This window comes from Drosophila subpulchrella, chromosome X, assembly GCF_014743375.2.
Source record: "Drosophila subpulchrella strain 33 F10 #4 breed RU33 chromosome X, RU_Dsub_v1.1 Primary Assembly, whole genome shotgun sequence".
NCBI classification, from domain to species: Eukaryota; Metazoa; Arthropoda; class Insecta; order Diptera; family Drosophilidae; genus Drosophila; species Drosophila subpulchrella.
The window spans coordinates 4,902,494-4,923,386 of NC_050613.1; the positions used below are offsets into that span (position 1 = coordinate 4,902,494).

At 40.6% G+C, this 20,893-nt stretch overlaps 1 protein-coding gene and 1 long non-coding RNA gene across 6 annotated transcripts; one reads left to right on the forward strand and one right to left on the reverse strand.

Moving 5' to 3' along the window:
• Window positions 1-1,522: 1,522 nt before the first annotated feature.
• Window positions 1,523-3,327, forward strand: LOC119557030. 4 transcript variants are annotated; one of them, XR_005220024.1, is made up of 5 exons: window positions 1,524-1,701; window positions 2,186-2,500; window positions 2,566-2,875; window positions 2,931-3,035; window positions 3,123-3,326. It is a non-coding gene; the product is annotated as an uncharacterized LOC119557030 (long non-coding RNA). The 4 variants fall into 4 exon arrangements; XR_005220025.1 differs by having other exon boundaries at window positions 1,523-1,701; window positions 2,577-2,875; window positions 2,931-3,327; XR_005220023.1 differs by having other exon boundaries at window positions 1,525-1,701; window positions 2,566-2,872; window positions 2,931-3,326.
• A 1,952-nt stretch (window positions 3,328-5,279) lies between these two features.
• Window positions 5,280-9,874, reverse strand: LOC119557263 (cuticle protein 21.3). Of its 2 annotated transcripts, XM_037869948.1 has the most exons (5): window positions 9,810-9,874; window positions 8,546-8,813; window positions 7,482-7,805; window positions 5,417-5,522; window positions 5,280-5,349 (listed from the first exon to the last, which is right to left on the reverse strand). In XM_037869948.1, exons 1-5 carry the CDS (start codon window positions 9,819-9,821, stop codon window positions 5,280-5,282), a joined length of 780 nt encoding a protein of 259 aa, XP_037725876.1. In that variant the 5' UTR covers window positions 9,822-9,874. The 2 variants fall into 2 exon arrangements, with proteins under 2 accessions (XP_037725876.1, XP_037725877.1); XM_037869949.1 differs by lacking the exon at window positions 7,482-7,805.
• Between the last annotated feature and the right edge of the window lie 11,019 nt (window positions 9,875-20,893).

Sequence of the window (20,893 nt, forward strand, 5' to 3'; positions counted from 1 at the left end):
ACAGTAAGTGAAGCGCAAGCCAAGAACAAAACGGAACCGGAATATGGAATGCGAATCCGGAATCCGGAGCCAAAACACGACAATTGCATTAGACGGACGACCCGCTGACTAAGCCATTTCCACAAACACGAAGGCACCATAAGGCTCCGCAGGAAAAGGCTGCAAATATAATAAATGTGGACGAGATGGCCATCTGATTACCGCCACGTACTGAAACTAATTCAATTTGTTGGCCGAATATTAATTGGGAAACGACGCAAAAGCGACTGAAATGGGGGATAAATTTCGACCCTCACCCCAAGGCATATTTGCATGGAAAATTCCAATTTAGTGTCGGCCGGGAAGATACACAAACACCAGGTAACAGCAAATAGAGAACAGCAAAGGCGAAAGGAAAAGAAATGGAAACAAGCCGAATGAGACGCAAAGCAAATATAGTTACTAAATAAGCCCACGTGTGCGTGCGTATCCTGTGAGTATTTTGTGAGAGGGGCATGTGTGTGCGTAGGACCGCATCCTGTTCATTTCCCCAAACGAGCTGGCAGTACAAAGCGCAGCATTCAGATACAAAGACAAACAAAGAATTTCCCTCGGGCGGGGTGGTGTTCCGCCCACCTGTGGCCAACTCTCCTGTCCTGGGAGAACCCGAAAACTGCAGCAGGACCCAAAGGAAAGGTACTCGAGTTTAGTTTCCTAATTAGCTGCCTAATGAGGACCTAACCCCAAGTGGCCAAGTTCTAACAGATGGCAGTCGACTGATCCAAATTTACTACTAATTGTTGCCAAAAAAGAGATTTGTGGTAGACACTTTACGCGATTTCAAACGCAGCTTATATTTTCGGATCTAAGTCTGTAAAACTAATGCGAACAAGTCGGAAGCCAACTACGGCAAAGAAAAGTATTACGATCTAAAATGTGACTAATCAGTTACACAACTGTTTTAAAAGCCAAGAAAGGAAGCAAGCCCAAGTTTATATACCCTGGCAGGTCGTTCCTATGGATGCAATGTATATTCTAGGGATTTCGAATATTTTTAAAAATATATTCTTATACCACAATGCCGTAGGATAAAGCCGGAATCCCATAACACTCGAAGAGCACGTCGCAGCAGGTTATCGATCCTCTCCTACCCCTCGAACCCATCTTGGTAAAACTAAAGGATCTGCAGCTGTTGATTCCAGATGGATATCACGTTCCCCTCAAGGGGCTCTTCAGATGGGCACGCACTGCCTCGATGTTGGGGATGTTGTTGCCCACATGGACTTCGACTGCCGCCGTGCGATCCTTGCGCGGCTTGGTCAGCACATTGCGAAAACGCAGCTTGAAGTCGCACCAGCCCACGCGGCACTCGCTGGCTGTAGGATTAATTATAGATCACCAGAATGCAGCTTAATTCAGTATTTTTGATGCGAAAAACACTCAGTTTCGCTTCCCTTCGATTCGTAAACAAAATGCTGCATATCCGGAGATGTAGAATGCCATGACTTTCCATTCGCTTAAACTTGGGTGTGCTCTTGTCTTTAAGGTTCATTTCCGTACGACTTTCTGAACAGTACACAACATATTTTTTCTGTGTTTGCTTTTTATAATATTAAAAATTTATTAGTGCAAAACCCGAAATTTTTGTTAATTCTTATTTTTTAACAATCCATAATGTTGTTGGTCCAAGTGCTGTCAAACTGTCAATATATTCGAGACGTGGTGAGTCGGAGATATTTCGTTTTGTCGTTTGCTAGAACATTCAATGGCAGTTGCGACTATCGAAATTTAACGTAGTGGTAATTTATACACAAGCCAATATCCTTTTAGTGCGAGTTTTTTCAAATTCTGAATATAATCAAAGTATAGTGAGTCTAGAATATTAAAATTCTGTATGACAGTTGCCACTTCGCCTGCATTATTTTCCAAATCGTTGGAAACAAATCTGACTCACGGTCCATTCGAACTTGGGGGTGCCTCTGCCTACGTTCATTATGGTACTAGTTTTGTACAAGCCTAAAATTGTCTAATTCTTTTACACCAACATAAAATAAAACTTACTCAAGCCAAAATGCTTTTAGGTCCCAAGTTCCTCTAGTATCGCGACAATGGTAAAAATAAACAAAGCCTACAAAATAGTCGGTATAATAATTTTTTTAGTGTGCTAATTTCGGATAATTTTAAAAGTTTCTCTTTTCTATTTAAGCCTTTGCCGCAGCCGATTTTATTTGAAGTAAAGAATAACGCAACAATATTGGAGCTCCGGCAAAAGTTGGAGCCCATAATCGCTGTGCCATTGCGCCAGATCAATCTGCGAAAATCTGGCAAGACAATAAACAATAATAAACGGATTTTGGATGTCTTGGGTGCAAGGACTTCGGAAGATTTGGAATTTGACGCGGAACTATCTATTTTGAGCGGAAATTCATTCTTCGCCCCCTTAAAATTTTACGGGCAGGCATATAAAAACGGACAACCGCTTAACCACCAATTCTACATGCCTCAGCAATAAGTGAGCAAGGTAAATATATAGGGGATATCCTTAGCTTAATTTTTAGTTTGAATTTACAACCATTCATTTCCTAGCGCATTCCTAGCTATTCCAGAGCGAACATCAGCGGGACCTTGAGGTTGGGTCATCAGGACACTCTTGAAATAGCCCAGGGATCCTGTGTAATACCGATGTTCGAAGGCCAATGACCCACGTCCTATCAATACCAGTATATTATTTGACAATATCCCGTCAAACAGGGCATCTGTGTCTTGGGCTGTGCTGGGTGATAAAATCGGCCCGAATTCCTTTATTTACTGAAAGTTACGATCCCCAGATCGCTTATAGCTAGCCAATGCTTTGGAGTATTGATAACATGGCCCTTAGCAAATTGCCCAATTCGTTGTAGGTCATGTTGGCCGTCAGCAGTACATTAGTCCTAACCATATCCTCCTTATAGGACCTGTACGGCTTTGCAAAAGACTCCCCTTAAGAGCGCACCAGAAGTCTGAAGTACCCGGAAAGAATGATTTTTCGTTCAAAAAGTCAAAGTCAAAAAAAATGTGTAAGTACATCACTGATCACAGTACATCGGAAGTAGGCGAAAAAACAAATATGATACGCGTCAAAAAATGGGACAATCTTTTATTAGAATCGGAAAAGCTGTTTTTTCGATGAAACCGAGGAATACGGGAAAGAATCCATCGACCACCACCAACAGAGATGGTCGACTTCATGTCCGAACAGAAAAATTATTATTTTAATTCAAGAGAAATCAAGTCAGTGGTCTGAAATGGTGAAGAAATGTCTTTGAATGAGCTGAACAAGGAAATGCACTCCAATGACAAATATCTAAAAATATAAAAATATTTTTAACACAACAAAATGTTTTATATTTTTATACCCTTGCAGAGGGTATATTGATTTCAGTCAGAAGTTTTCAACGCAGTTAAGGAGACGTTTCCGAACCCATAAAGTATATATATTCTTGATCAGCATGAATAGACGAGTCGATCTAGCCATGTCTGTCTGTCCGGATGAACGCTGAGATCTCGGAAACTATAAGAGCTGGGCTATTGAGATTTGGCGTGCAGATTCCTGAGCTTCTTACGCGCAAGTTTGTTTCAGTAGAGTGCCACGCCCACTCTAACGCCCACAAACCGCCCAAAGCTGCGGCTCCTACAGCTTTGATGCTAGAATAAAGATTTTAACTGAAATGTATTGGTCTCGTCAATACCTATAAATTGATCCAAAAAATATTTGCCTCGCCTACACTAACGCCCATAACGCTTAAATCTGTCTACCGCCGGTAGGTGGCGCATTTGCTGCTTGCATATCTCCATTTCCCTTTGGTCCATTTAGCTGAGTAACGGGTATCTGATAGTCGAGGTACTCGACTATAGCGTTCTTCCTTGTTTTTTTTATTTCTTTTTACGAATAACCGATATTAAGATTGAATTACTTACAACAGCGAAATAAAGAAGCCAGGTTTTTCATATCTAATATCTGAGATTTCAATACATTTGCGTAAAAATCGGCACAGCAAATTTACCCCGACATCACAGTTTTCTGCTCTCACGCTGATTTACGGTATGAAGTATTTGCATTAATGGACAGTAAAGCTCTTTGATGAACACACAATGAGCGAGAAAAGAGGTTTATTTATATTTTGAATTGGCCCTGGAATGGCTCGGCCCCCAACTGCTTTTGCATATATTCCGGCTCAGAGTTATCCTTGTTGATGGCTCTTGAAGCCGTCGTCCTTGGCGGGCCAGCCCCATCATTCAACTTTGTCCGACTTAGCCGGCCAACTCTGACTTTCACTCTCCGCGGACGCAGTGACATTTTTAATGCCATCGAATTGCTGCGGATCTCTTTCTAGGCAGTATTTTAGGCCAGGACCGAAATAAACGGGTTATCATCTATTTCGGACCATGTGCGATGCCCGATGTGACGTAAATTGGTTTTCTGGACCTTTGCGCTTTCACTTGGTATTTGGCGGACTATACTCGCCATATTTATGGTCGCTGGCACAGTGCGTTTCATGGCAAGAATTTACCGCGCTTGGCGGGAACTGCGACTGTCGCTTTTCAGCCGAAAGACTTACGCTTATGAAACGGGCGTCGTGCTATGCGCCATAAAGTATGCTGATCATCTGATGCGTGGCAAATAAATCTCGGCCTGCTTCTGCTCCGCATCATGACCAAAAAAGGAGAGCACTGCAGTGCTTGCATCGTATCATATCATATATCAAATTGCGACAGGCCAAGCCCCGCTCCCGTTCCCGTTCCCGTTCCCTAGTCCCGAATCCCCGTCCGCCATCATTTGCCAGTCAGTTATAACAATGAGTTTATTTTTTCCAACATTTCCACATGCATTTCGTTTCAGTTTACAAAATAAGTTTAAATACAACGTAAATTCAACCGCGATAAAAAAAAAAACACACACATTCAGCTTTCGCAATGCGGGATGAGGGGATGGTCTAAGCTCTGGGGCCGGGCCAACAACACGATAATAAAAACGGAGCGTGCGGGGTGCGCTGCATCCCCCGTGCCCATCTCCGTTGCCCAGGTGAGTTGAGGTCAGGTGGGGTTGGCTCCGAACCCAGAGAACGGCGCACAGGTCACAGGCTCTCGGTGCAGTTAACAAATTGAGTTTTAATTAAGGCGACCAGCTACCGACACGCTCTGGGTATTATTGTTCCTATTAGTGTTGTTAGCCAGACGGATCTATGGGCGAGTGGGGCGGTGGCGGGGGCGGGGGCGGGTGTGTAGCGGTACGGGGGCGGCGGCGTTGGGCGGTGGCTCCCCTAATAGCCATAGTGAATGCCGTGGCCGGAGACCGATGTGTGCACGAGGGCGGGTGCGGCGACAGCAGCCCTGAAAAAAGGGGGGTGCCGATTATAAGGCAACCTTATTAATATGGTCCTACGAGCCGGATACTCACTTCACCACGGGCCCGGCCAGATGCGTGGCGTAGGCAGGGGCGGCGTAGGCGGGGGCTGCGTATGCGGGGGCGGCCAGTCCGATGCCGTGTCCAATGATTCCAGGAGCTGTTGGATGGCACACAACACATTACACAGAACGTTAGCAGGTTTTAATGCAAACAGACAACAAGCCAAGACACGGAAGAAAGATGGACAGAGACAGATGGCTGGGCTGAAAGAGATAGTCGCCGAGGAGGTCGAGATAGAGCTTTCCCAAATTAGCATCGTGCCCATTGTTTGGACAATACACTGGCCCCTGGGCTCCCAAGCCCACTGGGCCACTTAAAGGTTGTCAACGGCAACCACCTGACATGCCCTGAGCACCACCCACCAGGCTCGTAGCACAACATTCTGCACAGGGCCAAAATACCAAGTATTCCACTTTTAACAATTGGGAAACTCAAATCCCTTGGGACTTTGGGTGGTTTGCTTTGGTTGTTTACACAACATTTTGCTCGGAGTCTCGGAATTTAAAAAATATTGGTGGACTGGCAAAACTTAAACTGAAATCCTTTTAAATTTCCGAGGATTCATATTCCATTTACAAATTAGAAATTATTATGACATTGTAAATATTACAATATTATAGTTATGACAATTGTGCTAGGATCAATTTGAATAATGAAAATATGATATGCTTTACGTTCATATGGTCATACATTTTCTTTCAGTGCACTGTCCTTTTGGTCAAAAGACCCCCTGCTGTAAAAAACGTCAATGGCTTTAAACTTGTCCACATAAAGGAAATATGACGTACATTTTAATCTGCTCATTATACATATAAAGACTATTAAAATTCAGTGGTACTTTTCTCTTCGTGCACTATGCACAAACTGTGGAACCGTCAGCTAACATCAATCAAGTGACATCCAAGTGAACGGGAACGGTGACTGGCCGATTCGGTGATTGGGTGACTCGCTGACTTGGACGTGGCCAGCACGTGAATAAGCACACGGAGAAAAAAAAGAAAGGATCTTTTCCCAATACAATTTATTGGATGTCCTTTCTTTGAAAATTCTCTCAAATCGAAATAGGCAGAAAACACCTAAGACTACTCAGGGTAAGAGCGAGAATGCTCTTCAAAGGGGAACACTAGATGGTGATTCGTTTCGTATCTACATAGAATCAGTACTGATTTCCATCAAAATAATCATAAAACCTTTTTTTCTGTGCTGCTCTGGGATGCAGTTTTGGGACCACCTTGGCGTGCAGAACACGCCTTGACCGTTGCTTTAAAGCCTCCACACGGGATAGGCAATGAATGATTGATTACTCGCCTGGACTGATGGTTACCTCACCGCCCAGTTCCCACACCCACTAGGCAATTGTATCTGTTTTCTAGCAAGACAAATCGATTGCGTACGAACCCAAAACCGATTATCCATTTTGTTGGCTGTTTCCCTGGGATGTTGGGCTATGAATCGATTGCCTAAGGCTGCTTCCGGAACCCCTATCCCTATCAGCGAGCAAAATGTAATGATCATTGAGGGCCTTAACCTCGACTAGGCCTCCCATTTTAATTCTGAATCATCTGTGCCTTATCGCCGTGATCTCTGTGATGCCTTTCTCCCACCTGGCACTTTACAAGGCCCAACTAGAAACAATTTCCCTGAAAGTTTTCCTCTTAGCTTGCTATATCAAAACGATCTCCAAGAAGTGTGGGCCCCCTTCTCCCATTTGACGGTATTAACTTTGGAGCCAACACTATCCCATATCTCAGAAAACGTTTACCCCACATCACATCCCTCTGCCTGATGGAGCGAAACTTGCTCTTTGTACTTCGCCCGGGGCAAAGTTTGTTTTTGCCAAATGCACTTGGCCAGCACGGCGAAAACACAATAAAGTTCTTTGGCTGCTAGCAGACTGGAAAACTCGTGGCAAAATTAGTTGAAAATCGCTGAGAACACAGAGCTGGGGAATACAGAAGCGTGCGAAAAGTGCGGAAGAGTGAAGTTAGAGCGGGGGGGGATGGGCGTTAGTTACTCCAGGATACTGGATACTGGATCCCAGATCCTGGTCACCTACCGTACGAGGGAGCAGCGGCGTACTTCACAACCGGAGCGGCGGCGACTGGGGCGTGGGCCAGATATCCGTGGGAGATGGCCGGAGCGGCGCTGTAGGATCCATAGCCGCCGTATCCGTAGCCTCCGTAGCCCCCGTAGCCCCCGTAGCCTCCCAGGCCCAGGTGTCCCAGGGAGTGGCCCAGGTGGCCCAGTCCGGAGATCTGGACGGCCGGAGCCGTGGCCGCGTAGTGTCCGCCGTAGGCCACGCCCTGGATTTGGGCGGGAGCCGTGTGTCCGGCGTAGCCCAGCGAGTAGGCGGGCGCGGCAATGGCGTGGGCCGGAGCAGCTTTGGTTTTTCATTTCCAATTTTGGGTTAAAAGTGTTAACAATCAACTAGGCAGTGATGGCAGGCAGCTAAGTGTGTTCTGTCTATTTGAAATGATTCTATCGAAGGTATATCTTCCTAAGTTCTTGTTCAAGTATTATCTGAGCTGGACCTACATAGAAAATTATTCATTTCGCTTTCTATAAAAAGCTATATTTACATTATATGTCTCAAATAATTTGATCGTCTGTCCGTTGCTTAACTATTTTAAATTTTTTAAAGTATGGCTGACAATTTTAACAAATTCTTTGGTCTTTCAAATTTATAAAATTTTTGGTGGTTTAATTTTAGCTGATTTCCAACACATTTTGTGACCAAGTTATGCAAAGATTAAATTATAAAGAAAAAACATAAGCTAAATAGGCTAATTGAAATGTAATTGAAATGGTAAAAAGTTTCATGATAGGTGGGGTTTATAAAGTGGTATGCATAATACGGTATTATTATATTTTTTTAATAATTTTATAATGGAAGTACTATCAAGGAAATAACCCTATCTGTCGAATTTCACTGGATCTCTTCCTCTTTAGAGGTAGAATTGAACCTGAACCATCACTGCGTCTACGTGCAGAGGGGTGAAACGTGGTGGATGTGAGTGGTGTGAGCTTGTGCTGGGTGGTGCGGCGGTGTTTCTCTTGTGTGGATTGGGTGGACTTGTGAGGGATGTGACCGATGCAGGTCCTGCAGGATCCGGCACTCACCTGCGTAGCCGTGGGCGGCGACGGGCGCCAGGCCGGCGTCATTGCTGATGCTCGAGCGCTGGACGTGGGACTGCGAGTGGGCCGTCTGCACCTGGCTGGCGTAGTCCGACTGGGAGGACTGGCCGTAGTGACCCTTCACCGTGTGCTCCTGGGTGCTGCCCACGGAGGCGTGGTCCACGCTGGGGGCGCTGATCGAGTAGGCCGCCGGTCCGCCGGGCTTCGCCTGGGCACAGGCGATCATCGCCAGCAGAGCCACACAGAGGACAACCTGCGGATGGGTAATGTTTATGCGGAATATTACACATTAGTGTCTGCTTCTGGTGCAGTTCGACGCTCTGCAGGAAATTGCAGGCGAACAAACTTTTAATTAAGTTGGTAAAGTTGTCCCCGGGCAAATAGTTGGCACATAACCTTGAAAGGGAGCTGCACAGATGTCTATCGCCTAATCGAAAGACATGCAAAGCTGTCCAACGCGAGAACAGTTTATAAATAAATAAATCGTTGGCTCTATTTTTGGATAGAAACGAAATAACAATCAGCATCTTAGAAAATGGGTAGGGCTTAAACTTTGCCACACTGACTCGCAGAAAATGGTAGTACAAAAAACAAAAATATCAGAGGAGCCAAATTGTGAGAACAACAATTGCTTTAAAATTGTAAATTTCTTATTCTTCGTACTTTTGGTACTTTTAAAAACAATCACTGAGTTACAAAAGGTAATTCAAATTTAAATAGTCTCACAACTCCAATTTCAATTCGAATGGTGGTCCTTTTGGCCTTTTACCACATGACTTTCCATCATGTTCCATGGCCCATTACCAGATGCCTATTCTTGGCTCAAAAGTGACCCAGATTCGGACCTCATAATGAGTAGCTCCTTGACAGCGCACAATTAGCATGCGTGTTGGTCTTGCCCTCGTTTCAATTGCCTTGGACATTTCATTTAAATTGCGAATCGAGCCGAGCTCGATATGCGTTTTCAATTGGCCTGATGAGGTCGAGTACTGGTCAGGTCAGGAGCCATCGGCCATGAGCCATAAGCAGAAGCCAACCCAGTTATCCTGCCAGCAAAAGAGATACAAAAAAATAACCGCAAAGGAGTGCCCCCATCCTGTTGACTGGCGGGTGACGAGTGAAAGGATAACAAGTGCAGGCAACTTGTATCTCTGGGTATCTGAATCCTTTTCCACGTCAATCCGACTGCCAGTGCAGGGCGGCAACAACGTTTGTAACCTGTACTATCTCGCCGCCACGCTTCACGCACCTTGAATGCCATTGTAATGTAGTGATTCACTCAAAAAAATTCGACTCAACTCGATTGGATTGCGATTGGTAACTGTCTCGGTTTGCCGTTCCTTGGGCCTATTTATACGCCTGCAGCCGCCGCCACCGCCGGTCTGCTCTCAAAATATGGTGCAAAATAAATATAAAAAAATGAAAAGCACTGGAAAAACAAAAAAGTGGCAGCGGCGATGAGAACGGGTTTTCATTAGTTGGCAAAGCAGGCAGAAAAACGCGCAGGCGCGCCGCTCTACGCAATACCAGACCACCCCCGCCCGCCCCCTTTGCGGTACCGCCCATGGCAAAGATCGCCTTTCGTGTTAATAGCATCGATTGTTTAATTGGAAATTTGTCCGCACTTGTCCGAATGCGGCTAAAGGAAATGCCAGCGGACAAGGTGAACCCACTGAACCCGCTCGAATTGATTGTTGATTTTCGACTTTTGATTTTCAGCCACTGAACCAGAGGAGTCTTCGACGCGTTCTCATTTCCAGGCCCCCGTATCACTCACGTGGCTCCTGTCAAGTGCTTTATTGATGGACTCCCAGATTTTCCATTTCCCACCACCACACCCCGAGCACACTTTTTTTTCGCCCAGCCTGCGGACATTTTGTGTTCAACTTTTTAGACTTTTCATACCCCGCAATCGGGGCTCTGGTTGGGCATAGTGGCCAGCACTTTTTAGAGCTCTTTTATTGGGCAAATATATTTTGGGAAACTTGACATTATATTAAATTTGTTGACAAAAAGTTCAGAGAGTCCAGAGAATGCATAATGTGTGTTGGCAAACTTAAAAGGCTGCAACCATCGAAATTAAAGAGAGTATGCTGTTATTTCAGGGTCTACGTACTAAGATTATTTTACAATATTTTATTACAAGACGTATGGAAATTTTATATTAAGTATATATACCATATTTTATTACAAGATGTATGGATGTTTACCATTAGTATAAAAAACCGAGCTCAAATGGGGCCAAAAGTCTGTAAGCCAATCGTTAATAACATGTGGCGAAGTTGTTCTTGTTTTGAACAAAACACGTTAAAGAATTTTTCTTGTATCTAATATCACTAAGAATCTAATGAAATAGTTTTAATTTTCTGAAAATGTAGTATAACAACATTCTTAAATTTCAAAGCTTATATTTGAAACTTAATTCATTAATTTTATATACTTAAAATAATTTTTGACTTGGAGTTATGTTTCGTCGCATGTCTTAATTCATGAGAGTATCATTTAAAAAATAAATAAAATAATGGTTGCCATATATATGTGTATGCTTCGAATTATCGATTTTAAATGTTTTATTTTAGAAAAAATCTAAAAGATAAAGATAGAACTTTTTCGATAATAGTTAATACCCGTTGCACGTGGCTAATACCACCTAGTGGGTATAGCCCAAACCGAATACCCGACCTCCCAGTTTCCATTTGTTATTTTTTGCTAGTTCTCACGCAGCCGCCGCACAAATGGGCGCGGAAATTGGGCGATCGGATTGGATCGGATCGGATCGGGGTGCTTTAACCGAGAGTGGGAGCCCCAGAGTCGAAGATTGGAACTGGGGGTATTGTATGGAGCTTACACTCGGGCCTGAGGACTGGGCAGACCTGGCTCTGATTGCTTCGCATTTCGAAAGGCAGCGGCAGTGGGCACGATTTTTGGACAGGGAGGCCTTTTTGCTAGTTTTTGATTTGTGATTTCTGATCTAAGCCATTTTGTTGCTGGTTAACAATTTTTTGTGGGTCGCTCGCAATTTATGCGCACTTTGTGCGTTGTCGTGGCGAGGGACAGTATAATCACTGAGAGAAAAAAGTTTAAGCAAGCGTTTTTCACAATGATTTCAATGTTATCCCTAACTTGTTTATTTTTAGAATAGAAACTGATTTATATATATAAGCTATATGTTTAGTCTCAAAGCTCCCTTAAATATTACGCATACGGCATGCACGCCAGTTTGATATTTTATTTAAAAAAATCTCTTTCCCAACATAGTAAACTTTATGATCCCAACTTGAAAAAAATTTATTTGATGAAAAAAACGCTTATTTGCGATTTGCGCTTACTTGCGATATGCGATATATGCATTAACGCGCAATATATAGGACGGTGAAATTGAACTAAAAATTCTTTAAAGTAAGATAATGTTAATTTTTGCAGAGAATATACTATTTATACAACTACACCCAAAAATTGTTCTTGGTAAAATTGAACAATGCAGATGGCTTAGTAACTATAAAAAATTGTACTTTACTTTTAAAAATGGTTGTATATGTATTTGTTTTTGCTTTGTTTACTATTTAGTTGTTAAGCCACTATTAACACAGTTACTTTCACGAGATGTGTTTATTTTGTTATTGCAATAGTAAATAGTTTATTAACTATCAAAAATAGTTTTCCTAACGTAAAGTCTCTAACACAAAAGTATGCAACAAGAAATGTACAAATGTTGTCACTTTACAAAAGGGCAATTTGAAAATTACCTTTCTTTATTTTACTTATAATTATGAATTTAGTTAATAATTTTTTAGTTTTAAGGTATATATTAACAATAATAACAATTCAGTAACATATTTTATGAGATGGATAACTATGAAAATAGTTATTTAACTACAATCGATGGGTTGGGTCCATTCTACCCCTTTTTATGGTTACAAAACTATTTTTTATAGTAATCCTGACGTTTACGTATTACGCAAGAGTAACTATTTGACGGGAAAAACTGACAATTCGTTGGTGGGGGAGCCTTTTTACTATTTTTGGGTGTAACAAATGGAATTTTAAATTTAAATAAATTCTTTTAAAATGATGTTCTATTTCTACTATTTTGACGAGGCAATAATACCAATAATAATATAGTTACGCATTTAAACTAGCTTAGTCGCTTATTTCTCTGCGTGTAGGACACATGTAGACTGGGCCAGGGAGCGTTATGTAATGGCCCACAGCTGGCTGTCCGCCTGGGAGCAGGCACACAGAGGTTTCGCAACCAAGGCGACGCTGGGAAATTGCTAGCATTTTCCAACTGTCAACCGGGGGAACCTCAGCCAAGGAGAGCGAGTGGGTCTCCCGAAACCGAATTCGGAATCGGGGGTAAAAGTGCAGCCAACCTTCAGGGCAAATGCTCAAACGCACAGCGGGGTTTTTCGGGAAGGGGCGGTCAGTAAAAACATTATCAAGCAGGAGATGGCGCCACTTGTTTTGGCATTGCCAATTCTGGGGAGCACACAATAAGACAGAGTGGCGTAGTGCACGGGAAAAAATCGTCTTCTGACCATTAAAGTAAAGTTTATAGCCATATAATAGCGTTTCAGTAATATTGCTGTGTTAACTCTATCTGAAACCGATTTTATAAGGTGACATTACTAAAATTTGAAAATAAAGCATTGCATTGATTAGGCTTCGTGGTAGCTTTTCACTACCTGTATGTAGATAATGCGGGCCCGAGGCCAACATAGTTTTTATTGTTGTTGTGACTCTGGTTTCTAATTGAGATATTAGTATCAATACCGTAGCCAGGATTTGGTTAAACAAATGTTTCGTATCACACTTGTAAACTCAATTTTTTGTTGGGACTTCTCCTGAAAAGGGGATGGGGAGAGGGGCTTTCAGGGATAGGACCCTGATCAGTATACATAAGATACATTTAACGAACATAACTCTGAGCAATTGTGCTTGATACAGCACAGCAATTACACCTGCAATCAATGTGGCAATAGAGACTCTCGGCACACTCCATAAATCATCCGCATTCTTACGTTTATATTGTGTTTGGCTCAGTGTGAAAGTGCGGGGCGACGTCAGTTCCCGACGCAGCGGCAATCATCGATTGTCATTGGTAATGAGCCACCCCCTTTGAAACGACGCCCTTGCAGCCCGCTGTTCCATTGTGCAATGGCGTGATGTTTCAATTACCGCCCATCACTGCCATTCCTCCGATAGAGCCCGCGATAAATACACAGTGCCAGCTCTCGCAATCTGCGAGCTTTTTGTCCCCGACATTAATTTGTTTAATTGCAATGCCAATACAGGACAAGCAGTCTGGCCCAGCCAAGTGCAGCGAGGCATAGCCATCTCGATGTCCTTTTGCCAGCGAGCCACCACTTTTCCACCCACCCAGTTTACCCACCCATCACATTGTGCCGTCGGGCGCAACATTTCACGTCTATATGGGTCAAAAAGGCGCAGACAATGAGCCAAAACAAAGCCAAACAAAGCCGCAGGGAAATTTTTGAAAAAGACCAAGGATTGATTCCTGACGATATGGTGATATCCTTTTGCAAATCTTAGGGGCAACGCACCTTAAAAATGAGTACTAGTCAAATCGAAGCTCTGTAACCACAGAGAAAATGGTCCATATTAGGCATAATGATGAGCTTGATAATTTTACTTGTAATTTTGGATCGAATGCCAGTCTTTTAAGTATATATATATACAACTATACCTATATTTTAATTATTTTTGAAGGTAGGCTTTACTGTTACTATATACATTATATACTTGTTGTAATATAAATATATATATTTAGGGGTCTCTTATTTTAGGTATGTCAGACCAAGCTTAAGCTTTTTTAGTTTTTTTTTTAATTTGTTCCCTTTAATTCAATTTTAACATCAACATTAGCTACATCAATGTAAAAGCAACAGACTCAAGATGTCCGAGTGGGATTTACTGGGTATCACCGCGATGGACAATGACTGACAGCCGTTGCAGTTGGCATTCCTTAACTACTGTTTTTGCTGTTGCTCTTGAAACCGCCGCCCATTGCTGTCATTGTTTCCACGTCCATTGTCCGTTGTGGAGCTTGGTTTTCAGGGGTTTGAAATGGCGACATTTGCCTAAATACTTGGCCACGCACACTCGACCATTATCACACATGCTGTTTTCTATTCCTGCCTTTGTTTTTTGAAGATTAATGACCGACATACCCTGACAGCGCCGCGTCAGCGTGGCATCGATATCAATAGCGATATATGAGCAGGATGGCCTGGGATGACTGACACTGACCACCCACAAGACCCATTTCCGATGATTGGAACATAGTGTACAACTTAACCTGAAGTTACTGCTGAACTGGGATACTGTGGAGTTGGAAATATAATATCAAGCGGTAGATTTTAATTGATTTTCGGCCAAAAACACCTAAATAGTCAGACTATATTGTCATTCCTTAGACTATTGAAATTTACTATAAAAATATTTTCTAAGTTTAATATTAATAAACTTACATTTTAACCGCTCTTTAAATTCCTCAAAATTATAGTTGGTAATATATGATTGTCTTTATTTAAGTACTTTAGCCCATTTAAATCATCAGATGCGAAATAGTTCCCCCCAAGTGTTTCGGTCGCTTAACTTAGAACTGAGCTGTTTAAACGGCCGTTTAACGCATTGCAGCTATTAAGAGCACCCTCTGCTATTTGTGTGCGAATTTTAATGGCTATCTTACCACTTCGCAGTGTTCGCCACCTTAGAGTGTCCAATGGCCCGACAGATTGCGCCATTCATCGCCATCCCATCGAGGGGGCAGCAAACTTGTTCGAGGGCGTGGCCCCGACGAACCGAAACTGGAGCAATGTCCTGATATTATGATATTACGCGCTATTAACTGCAAACACTTGCAAGCACACACTCACACTTTTGCTTAGCCGAGAGCATTAAAATTTAACCTTCAATTACAAAATCAATAGGCAAAAGGCGGCCACACCTCCGTGTTGCCAGATCTTTTTGGCCAGATTCGAGCCGCCTTTGTTCACTTGGTTCGTGCGCCTTTGTTGCCTAGCTGTCTTCATCTTGCGTTTTCATATTTTCTGAGAATTATTTATTCTTTTTCGGCCTTTTTTTGTCGATGCCACAGCTGCGATATAGAAACGCTTGACAAGTGGGCAGTGCCCCGACATGCCACGCCCACGCCCCCTGCGTTAATTTGTTGTGCAATCTGCGTATTTATTATTTTCTGACTTTTCTTCACTGTTATTATTCCATCGCAGTAATGAGAATATTCAAAACAGCCAAAATAAAAAAACAAGCGAGAAAAAACAATAATGGCACATTCTTGCGTTTGACTTGATTTTCACTTTGTTTCTCATTTAATTTCATTTATTGTTGTGTAACGAGATTATTTGAGGAATGGCCAAGTGGCCGCGGGCCTCGAGGTAGAGGCAATATTTTATCTCGCAGAAATGCGCTGGATATTCAAGCTGTCTTTGTTTATGCGCGACTCAAGGGAATTTGTGTTTTAATTATATATATGTTTGCTACATGGTTTTGGGTACGGGACTACCAGCGTTCTTTTAATTAATATTCAAGTGCCAAATATCTTAAATTATTAAACATTGTTTACTAAGACCACTGAGATTAGAATAATCCATCGGAATGGAATGAATTTATACCTGAATCAAAAAGGGGACCCAACTAACTTAACGTAAACACAGAAGTCGAGTGCCTCGACTATCAGATACGCTTTACTATGCTTTTCATTTCAGTTAATACAAATTCAAGAGCATTTCTGATGGCGTGGCACGTACGTTATTTTATTTGGATTAAAAATTGTAATATAAACAGGATTATTAATATTTAAAAGTTTTAAAAGTGTTCAATTTCATATTGGATTAGCAGAATTATGTGGGTTAAAAAAGAGTTAAGTAAGGCAAATGATGCAAATCTATCAATTTTATATAAGCCAAGAAATCTAACTTCTAATGGGTTGCGGGCCAGGTTTAGTGTGTAGGTTTCAATCTGAAAGAAAATGTATTAACTTAAACGATATTATTGCTCATTTTGACTCACAACTGCCTCCAGTCTTTGATCCAAACCTGGTTTGAAGAGACTCCGTTGACTTAGCAGGTGCACCATCTCTTCGTGGGCGTCTAGCACGTAAAATATATTGTACATGTTAATGCAGAAATCGATGAAGTAATAAGCTGTGAATAAAGTAAAATAAACTCCGACGTCCTTGAGCCAATTTGTTTCCCAATTCCCGTTTTTTCTAAAGCTGAATAATATGTAAAAATTCCCCACCAAGTTTAAATAACTAATGATGGTCATGATCATGACCTCAACTTGGTAGGTTCTTAAAAGCCATTTTATGAGGGCTTGTAACTCAGATTGGGAATGAGAAATTTTTTTAAAGCGATCGGCAAGGCTACGGCAAGTGGTCACAAATACTCCACTCTGTAAAGGATTAAGGGATTGTGTTTCGGATAGAAGCGCTTTCAAATCCTTATTAAGAAGGATATAGCGCCCTCGAAGACTCGCCATAGCCATAAAATACTGGGTATCAATTCCATTTACAATAAGCGTTACGCTCATCATGTTCCAAATGCGTATACAAGCGGCAATAGTAAGCTTAGTTCGCATTAGATAAAAAATAGCCACAACTTGTAATGTCTCCGATATTTTAACACAGAGGCACTTGCTAATGATGCTTCTTTGGCAATACTGGCCTATCTCAGGATGGTTTTGTAAAAGCCGGCGGAACGAGTTGTAGAGTCGAATGAAGTTCCTACGATGAGTCCAACGGCTGACCAAAGCCAGCATAACACAAATCAACCGAGAGCATTCTACAACCAGAGACACGTATTCATGAAGAGCGTTAGCATTCTTTAAGGCCATGGTAAAAAAATCCGTTTTTATCAGCAGGTAAGTAACTGAGATGAGAATGAGTATTTGCAAGCAGACTGCACATGTTGTTGCTCTTTTTGTAACTTTAGGCCGACCCGATTTTAAATCAACCACAAAGTTTATAAGGCCTGTAGTGCGCCCGAAAAAATATGAGATGTATAGACACCATTTGACTAGACTAGCCATCGCAGTATAATGAACAAGTGCTCGGGTGGAAAGTCAATTCTGAAGTTCTGACATGTGTATTTCCTTTATATATGATATCGTTTCATCTCGAATAACATAAAATATTGGCGTTATAATGACATAAAACTCTTTGAAATATGACATATTTGACACACTCATCTTGATTTTAATTTCAATTGAAAGTTGTGTTGTTGGTGGTAATACTGCTAATACTGCAGTGTACCCCGTACTCCGTTCTATATAAAGATTCGGTGTTTATACCAAAGGCTATAATGATGTCAGTCAAAAGCTTGAAACGCACTGACCAAGACTTTTCCGACCCCTTGAAGTATATAAATTCTTTATCAACATTATCTTAATTTTCCGTGATTATTTTTTAATTTTTTTAAAAAACTGTAGCTTTGTATATATGTACATGTCTCCCGTATGAATGACCTGGAAGGGTATGTATCGGCTTGCCTTTCTTTTTATACCCTTGCAGAAGGTATATTGATTTCAGTCAGAAGCTTGCAACGCAGTGAAGGAGACGTTTCCGACCCCATAAAGTATATATATTCTTGATCAGCATGACTAGACGAGTCGATCTAGCCATGTCCGTCTGTCCGTCCGTTTCTTCGCAAACTAGTCTCTCAGTTTTGAAGCTATCGGGCTGAAACTTTCCCAAAAGTCTTATCTTTTGCATTTTTTGAAGGTGACAATGTCGGAAAAAATTTGTATGAAAAAAAGAAAAATATGGCTCAAATGCATGTTTTTAAGCATTTTCAAAAAATTATAGAAAATATAAGCAAAATGACTTTTGAAAAATTCTTTTTTCAGTTTCTATTATTTTTGTTTGACGAAACTTTTTGCATCAAAAAATTTAAGTTTTCAAGTCGAGGAAAAAAGTTCAAAAAGGACATTTTCACACAAATTCGTCCTTTTAAATAAGTACTGAATGGGTTAAGAAATGTATTATATCATTCAAGCGGCATTTAAATTACCTTTCCATTGATGCCAAAGTTCTTCTTGTTAACTTTCAAATTATGAGTATATTTAACTTTTGTTTTGTGAAAATACTTTTGACCACCCCTGAATTATCTTATACTATTGGGAATATCATTTTTTGTATTTTTAAATTTAATAAATATAGCTGCAAGGGTATACAAACTTCGGCTTGCCGAAGTTAACTTCCTTTCTTGTTTTACATATCAAGCAAAAACACCTCTAAACGAGGTAAAAAGTAGTGGCGAACGCGCTTTTAACAAAAATTTCTGAAATCAACAATTGTGTCGAAAAATGATATTACATTAGATAAAATAAAGGGACAAACATTTTCATTTTGGGAAGAAGAAAATCTTGTTTTTTGATTTTTTTTTGAACGGGACATCGGATTTTAACAAGTGAGGTGTCATTCGACGCGTATTCTCAGTAAGAATGAAACTAGCTAAACAGCCGGGGGCTTTTATCCCCACCGTATCCAGCAGCTCCAATTTTCTAAATTTTTACTTTTACACTTTCACCGCTTTTCCTCCCAAACAAATCTATATTTCGAAAGTCTTTGTATGCAATCTTCTTAGTTTTTGCGATACCTTTCGATTGGTGTATCACTCGTTACGATCGGACCATAATGGCAGATTTTCCATTTTGCGGCTATATACAAGGGTGGTCAAAAGTATTTTCACAAAAAAAAAGTTAAATATATTCATAATTTGAACTTACATCTTGTTAAATTTGGCATCAATGGAAAGGTAATTTAAATGCCGTTTGAATGATACAATACATTTCTTAACACATTCAGTACTTATTGAAAAGGACGAATTTGTGTGAAAATGTCCTTTTTGAACTTTTTTCCTCGACTTGAAAACTTAAATTTTTTGATGCAAAAAGTTTCTTCAAACAAAAACAATAGTAGCTGCAAAAAGAATTTTTCAAAAATCATTTTGCTTATATTTTTTATGATTTTTTAAAGGTGACACTGTCGGAAAAAATTTGTATGAAAAAGAGAAAAATATGGCTAAAATGCATGTTTCTAAGCATTTTCAAAAAATCATAAAAAATATAAGCAAAATGATTTTTGAATAATTCTTTTTGCAGTTACTATTATTTTTGTTTGAAGAAACTTTTTGCATCAAAAAATTTAAGTTTTCAAGTCGAGGAAAAAAGTTCAAAAAGGACATATTCACACAAATTCGTCCTTTTCAATAAGTACTGAATGTGTTAAGAAATGTATTGTATCATTCAAACGGCATTTAAATTACCTTTCCATTGATGCCAAAGTTAACAAGATGTAAGTTCAAATTATGAATATATTTAACTTTTTTTTTGTGAAAATACTTTTGACCACCCTTGTATATGATATGCCTACAACTTTTTATACCCGTGCAGAGGGTATATTGATTTCAGTCAGAAGTTTGCAACGCAGTGAAGGAGACGTTTCCGACCCCATAAAGTATATATATTCTTGATCAGCATGACTAGACGAGTCGATCTAGCCATGTCCGTCTGTCCGTCCGTTTCTTCGCAAACTAGTCTCTCAGTTTTAAAGCTATCGGGCTGAAACTTTCCCAAAAGTCTTATCTCTTTTGCAGGTAGTATATAAGTCGGAACCAGCCGGATCGGACAACTATATCTTATAGCTCCCATAGGAATAATCGGGCAAGAAAATTAAAAAAAATTATATCTTTGGTGTTTTTTAGCATATAACCTCCTAAGCTTGGACATAACATTTTTAAATTAGTTTTGAATTTTGAAATAAATTTTATCGAAATCGGACGGCTATATCATATAGCTGCCATAGGAACGATCGGAAAATTTTTGGAAAAATAATATGAAACAAATTATAGCTTTAGTGTTTTTCAACATATAACCTCCACGCTTGGAAATAACATTTTTTAATTAGTTCTGAATTTCGATCATATCATATAGTTGGTAGGAAAATAATATGAAACAAACTATAGCTTCGGTGTTTTTTAACATATAACCTTCTACGCTTGCAAATAACATTTTTTAATTAGTTTTGAATTTCGAATTTAATTTTATCAAAATCGGACGACTATATCATATAGCTGCCATAGGAACGATCGGAAAATTGGTAGGAAAATAATATGAAACAAACTATAGCTTCGGTGTTTTTTGACATATTATCTTATACTATTGGGAATATCATTTTTTGTGTTTTTAAATTTAATAATTATAGCTGCAAGGGTATATAAGCTTCGGCTTGCCGAAGCTAACTTCCTTTCTTGTTTTACGTATACTTTTCGTTAAGTAAGTAAACATGTA

Excerpts from the sequence above, each read along its gene's own strand:
- LOC119557263 (XM_037869948.1), bottom strand. Across the intron at positions 7,806-8,545 it reads CGCCGCCCACGGCTACGCAG|CTGCTCCGGCCCACGCCATT; the intron begins GTGAGTGCCGGA and ends GAAAAACCAAAG. Across the intron at positions 5,350-5,416 it reads CTGGCCGGGCCCGTGGTGAA|GGCTGCTGTCGCCGCACCCG; the intron begins GTGAGTATCCGG and ends CCCTTTTTTCAG.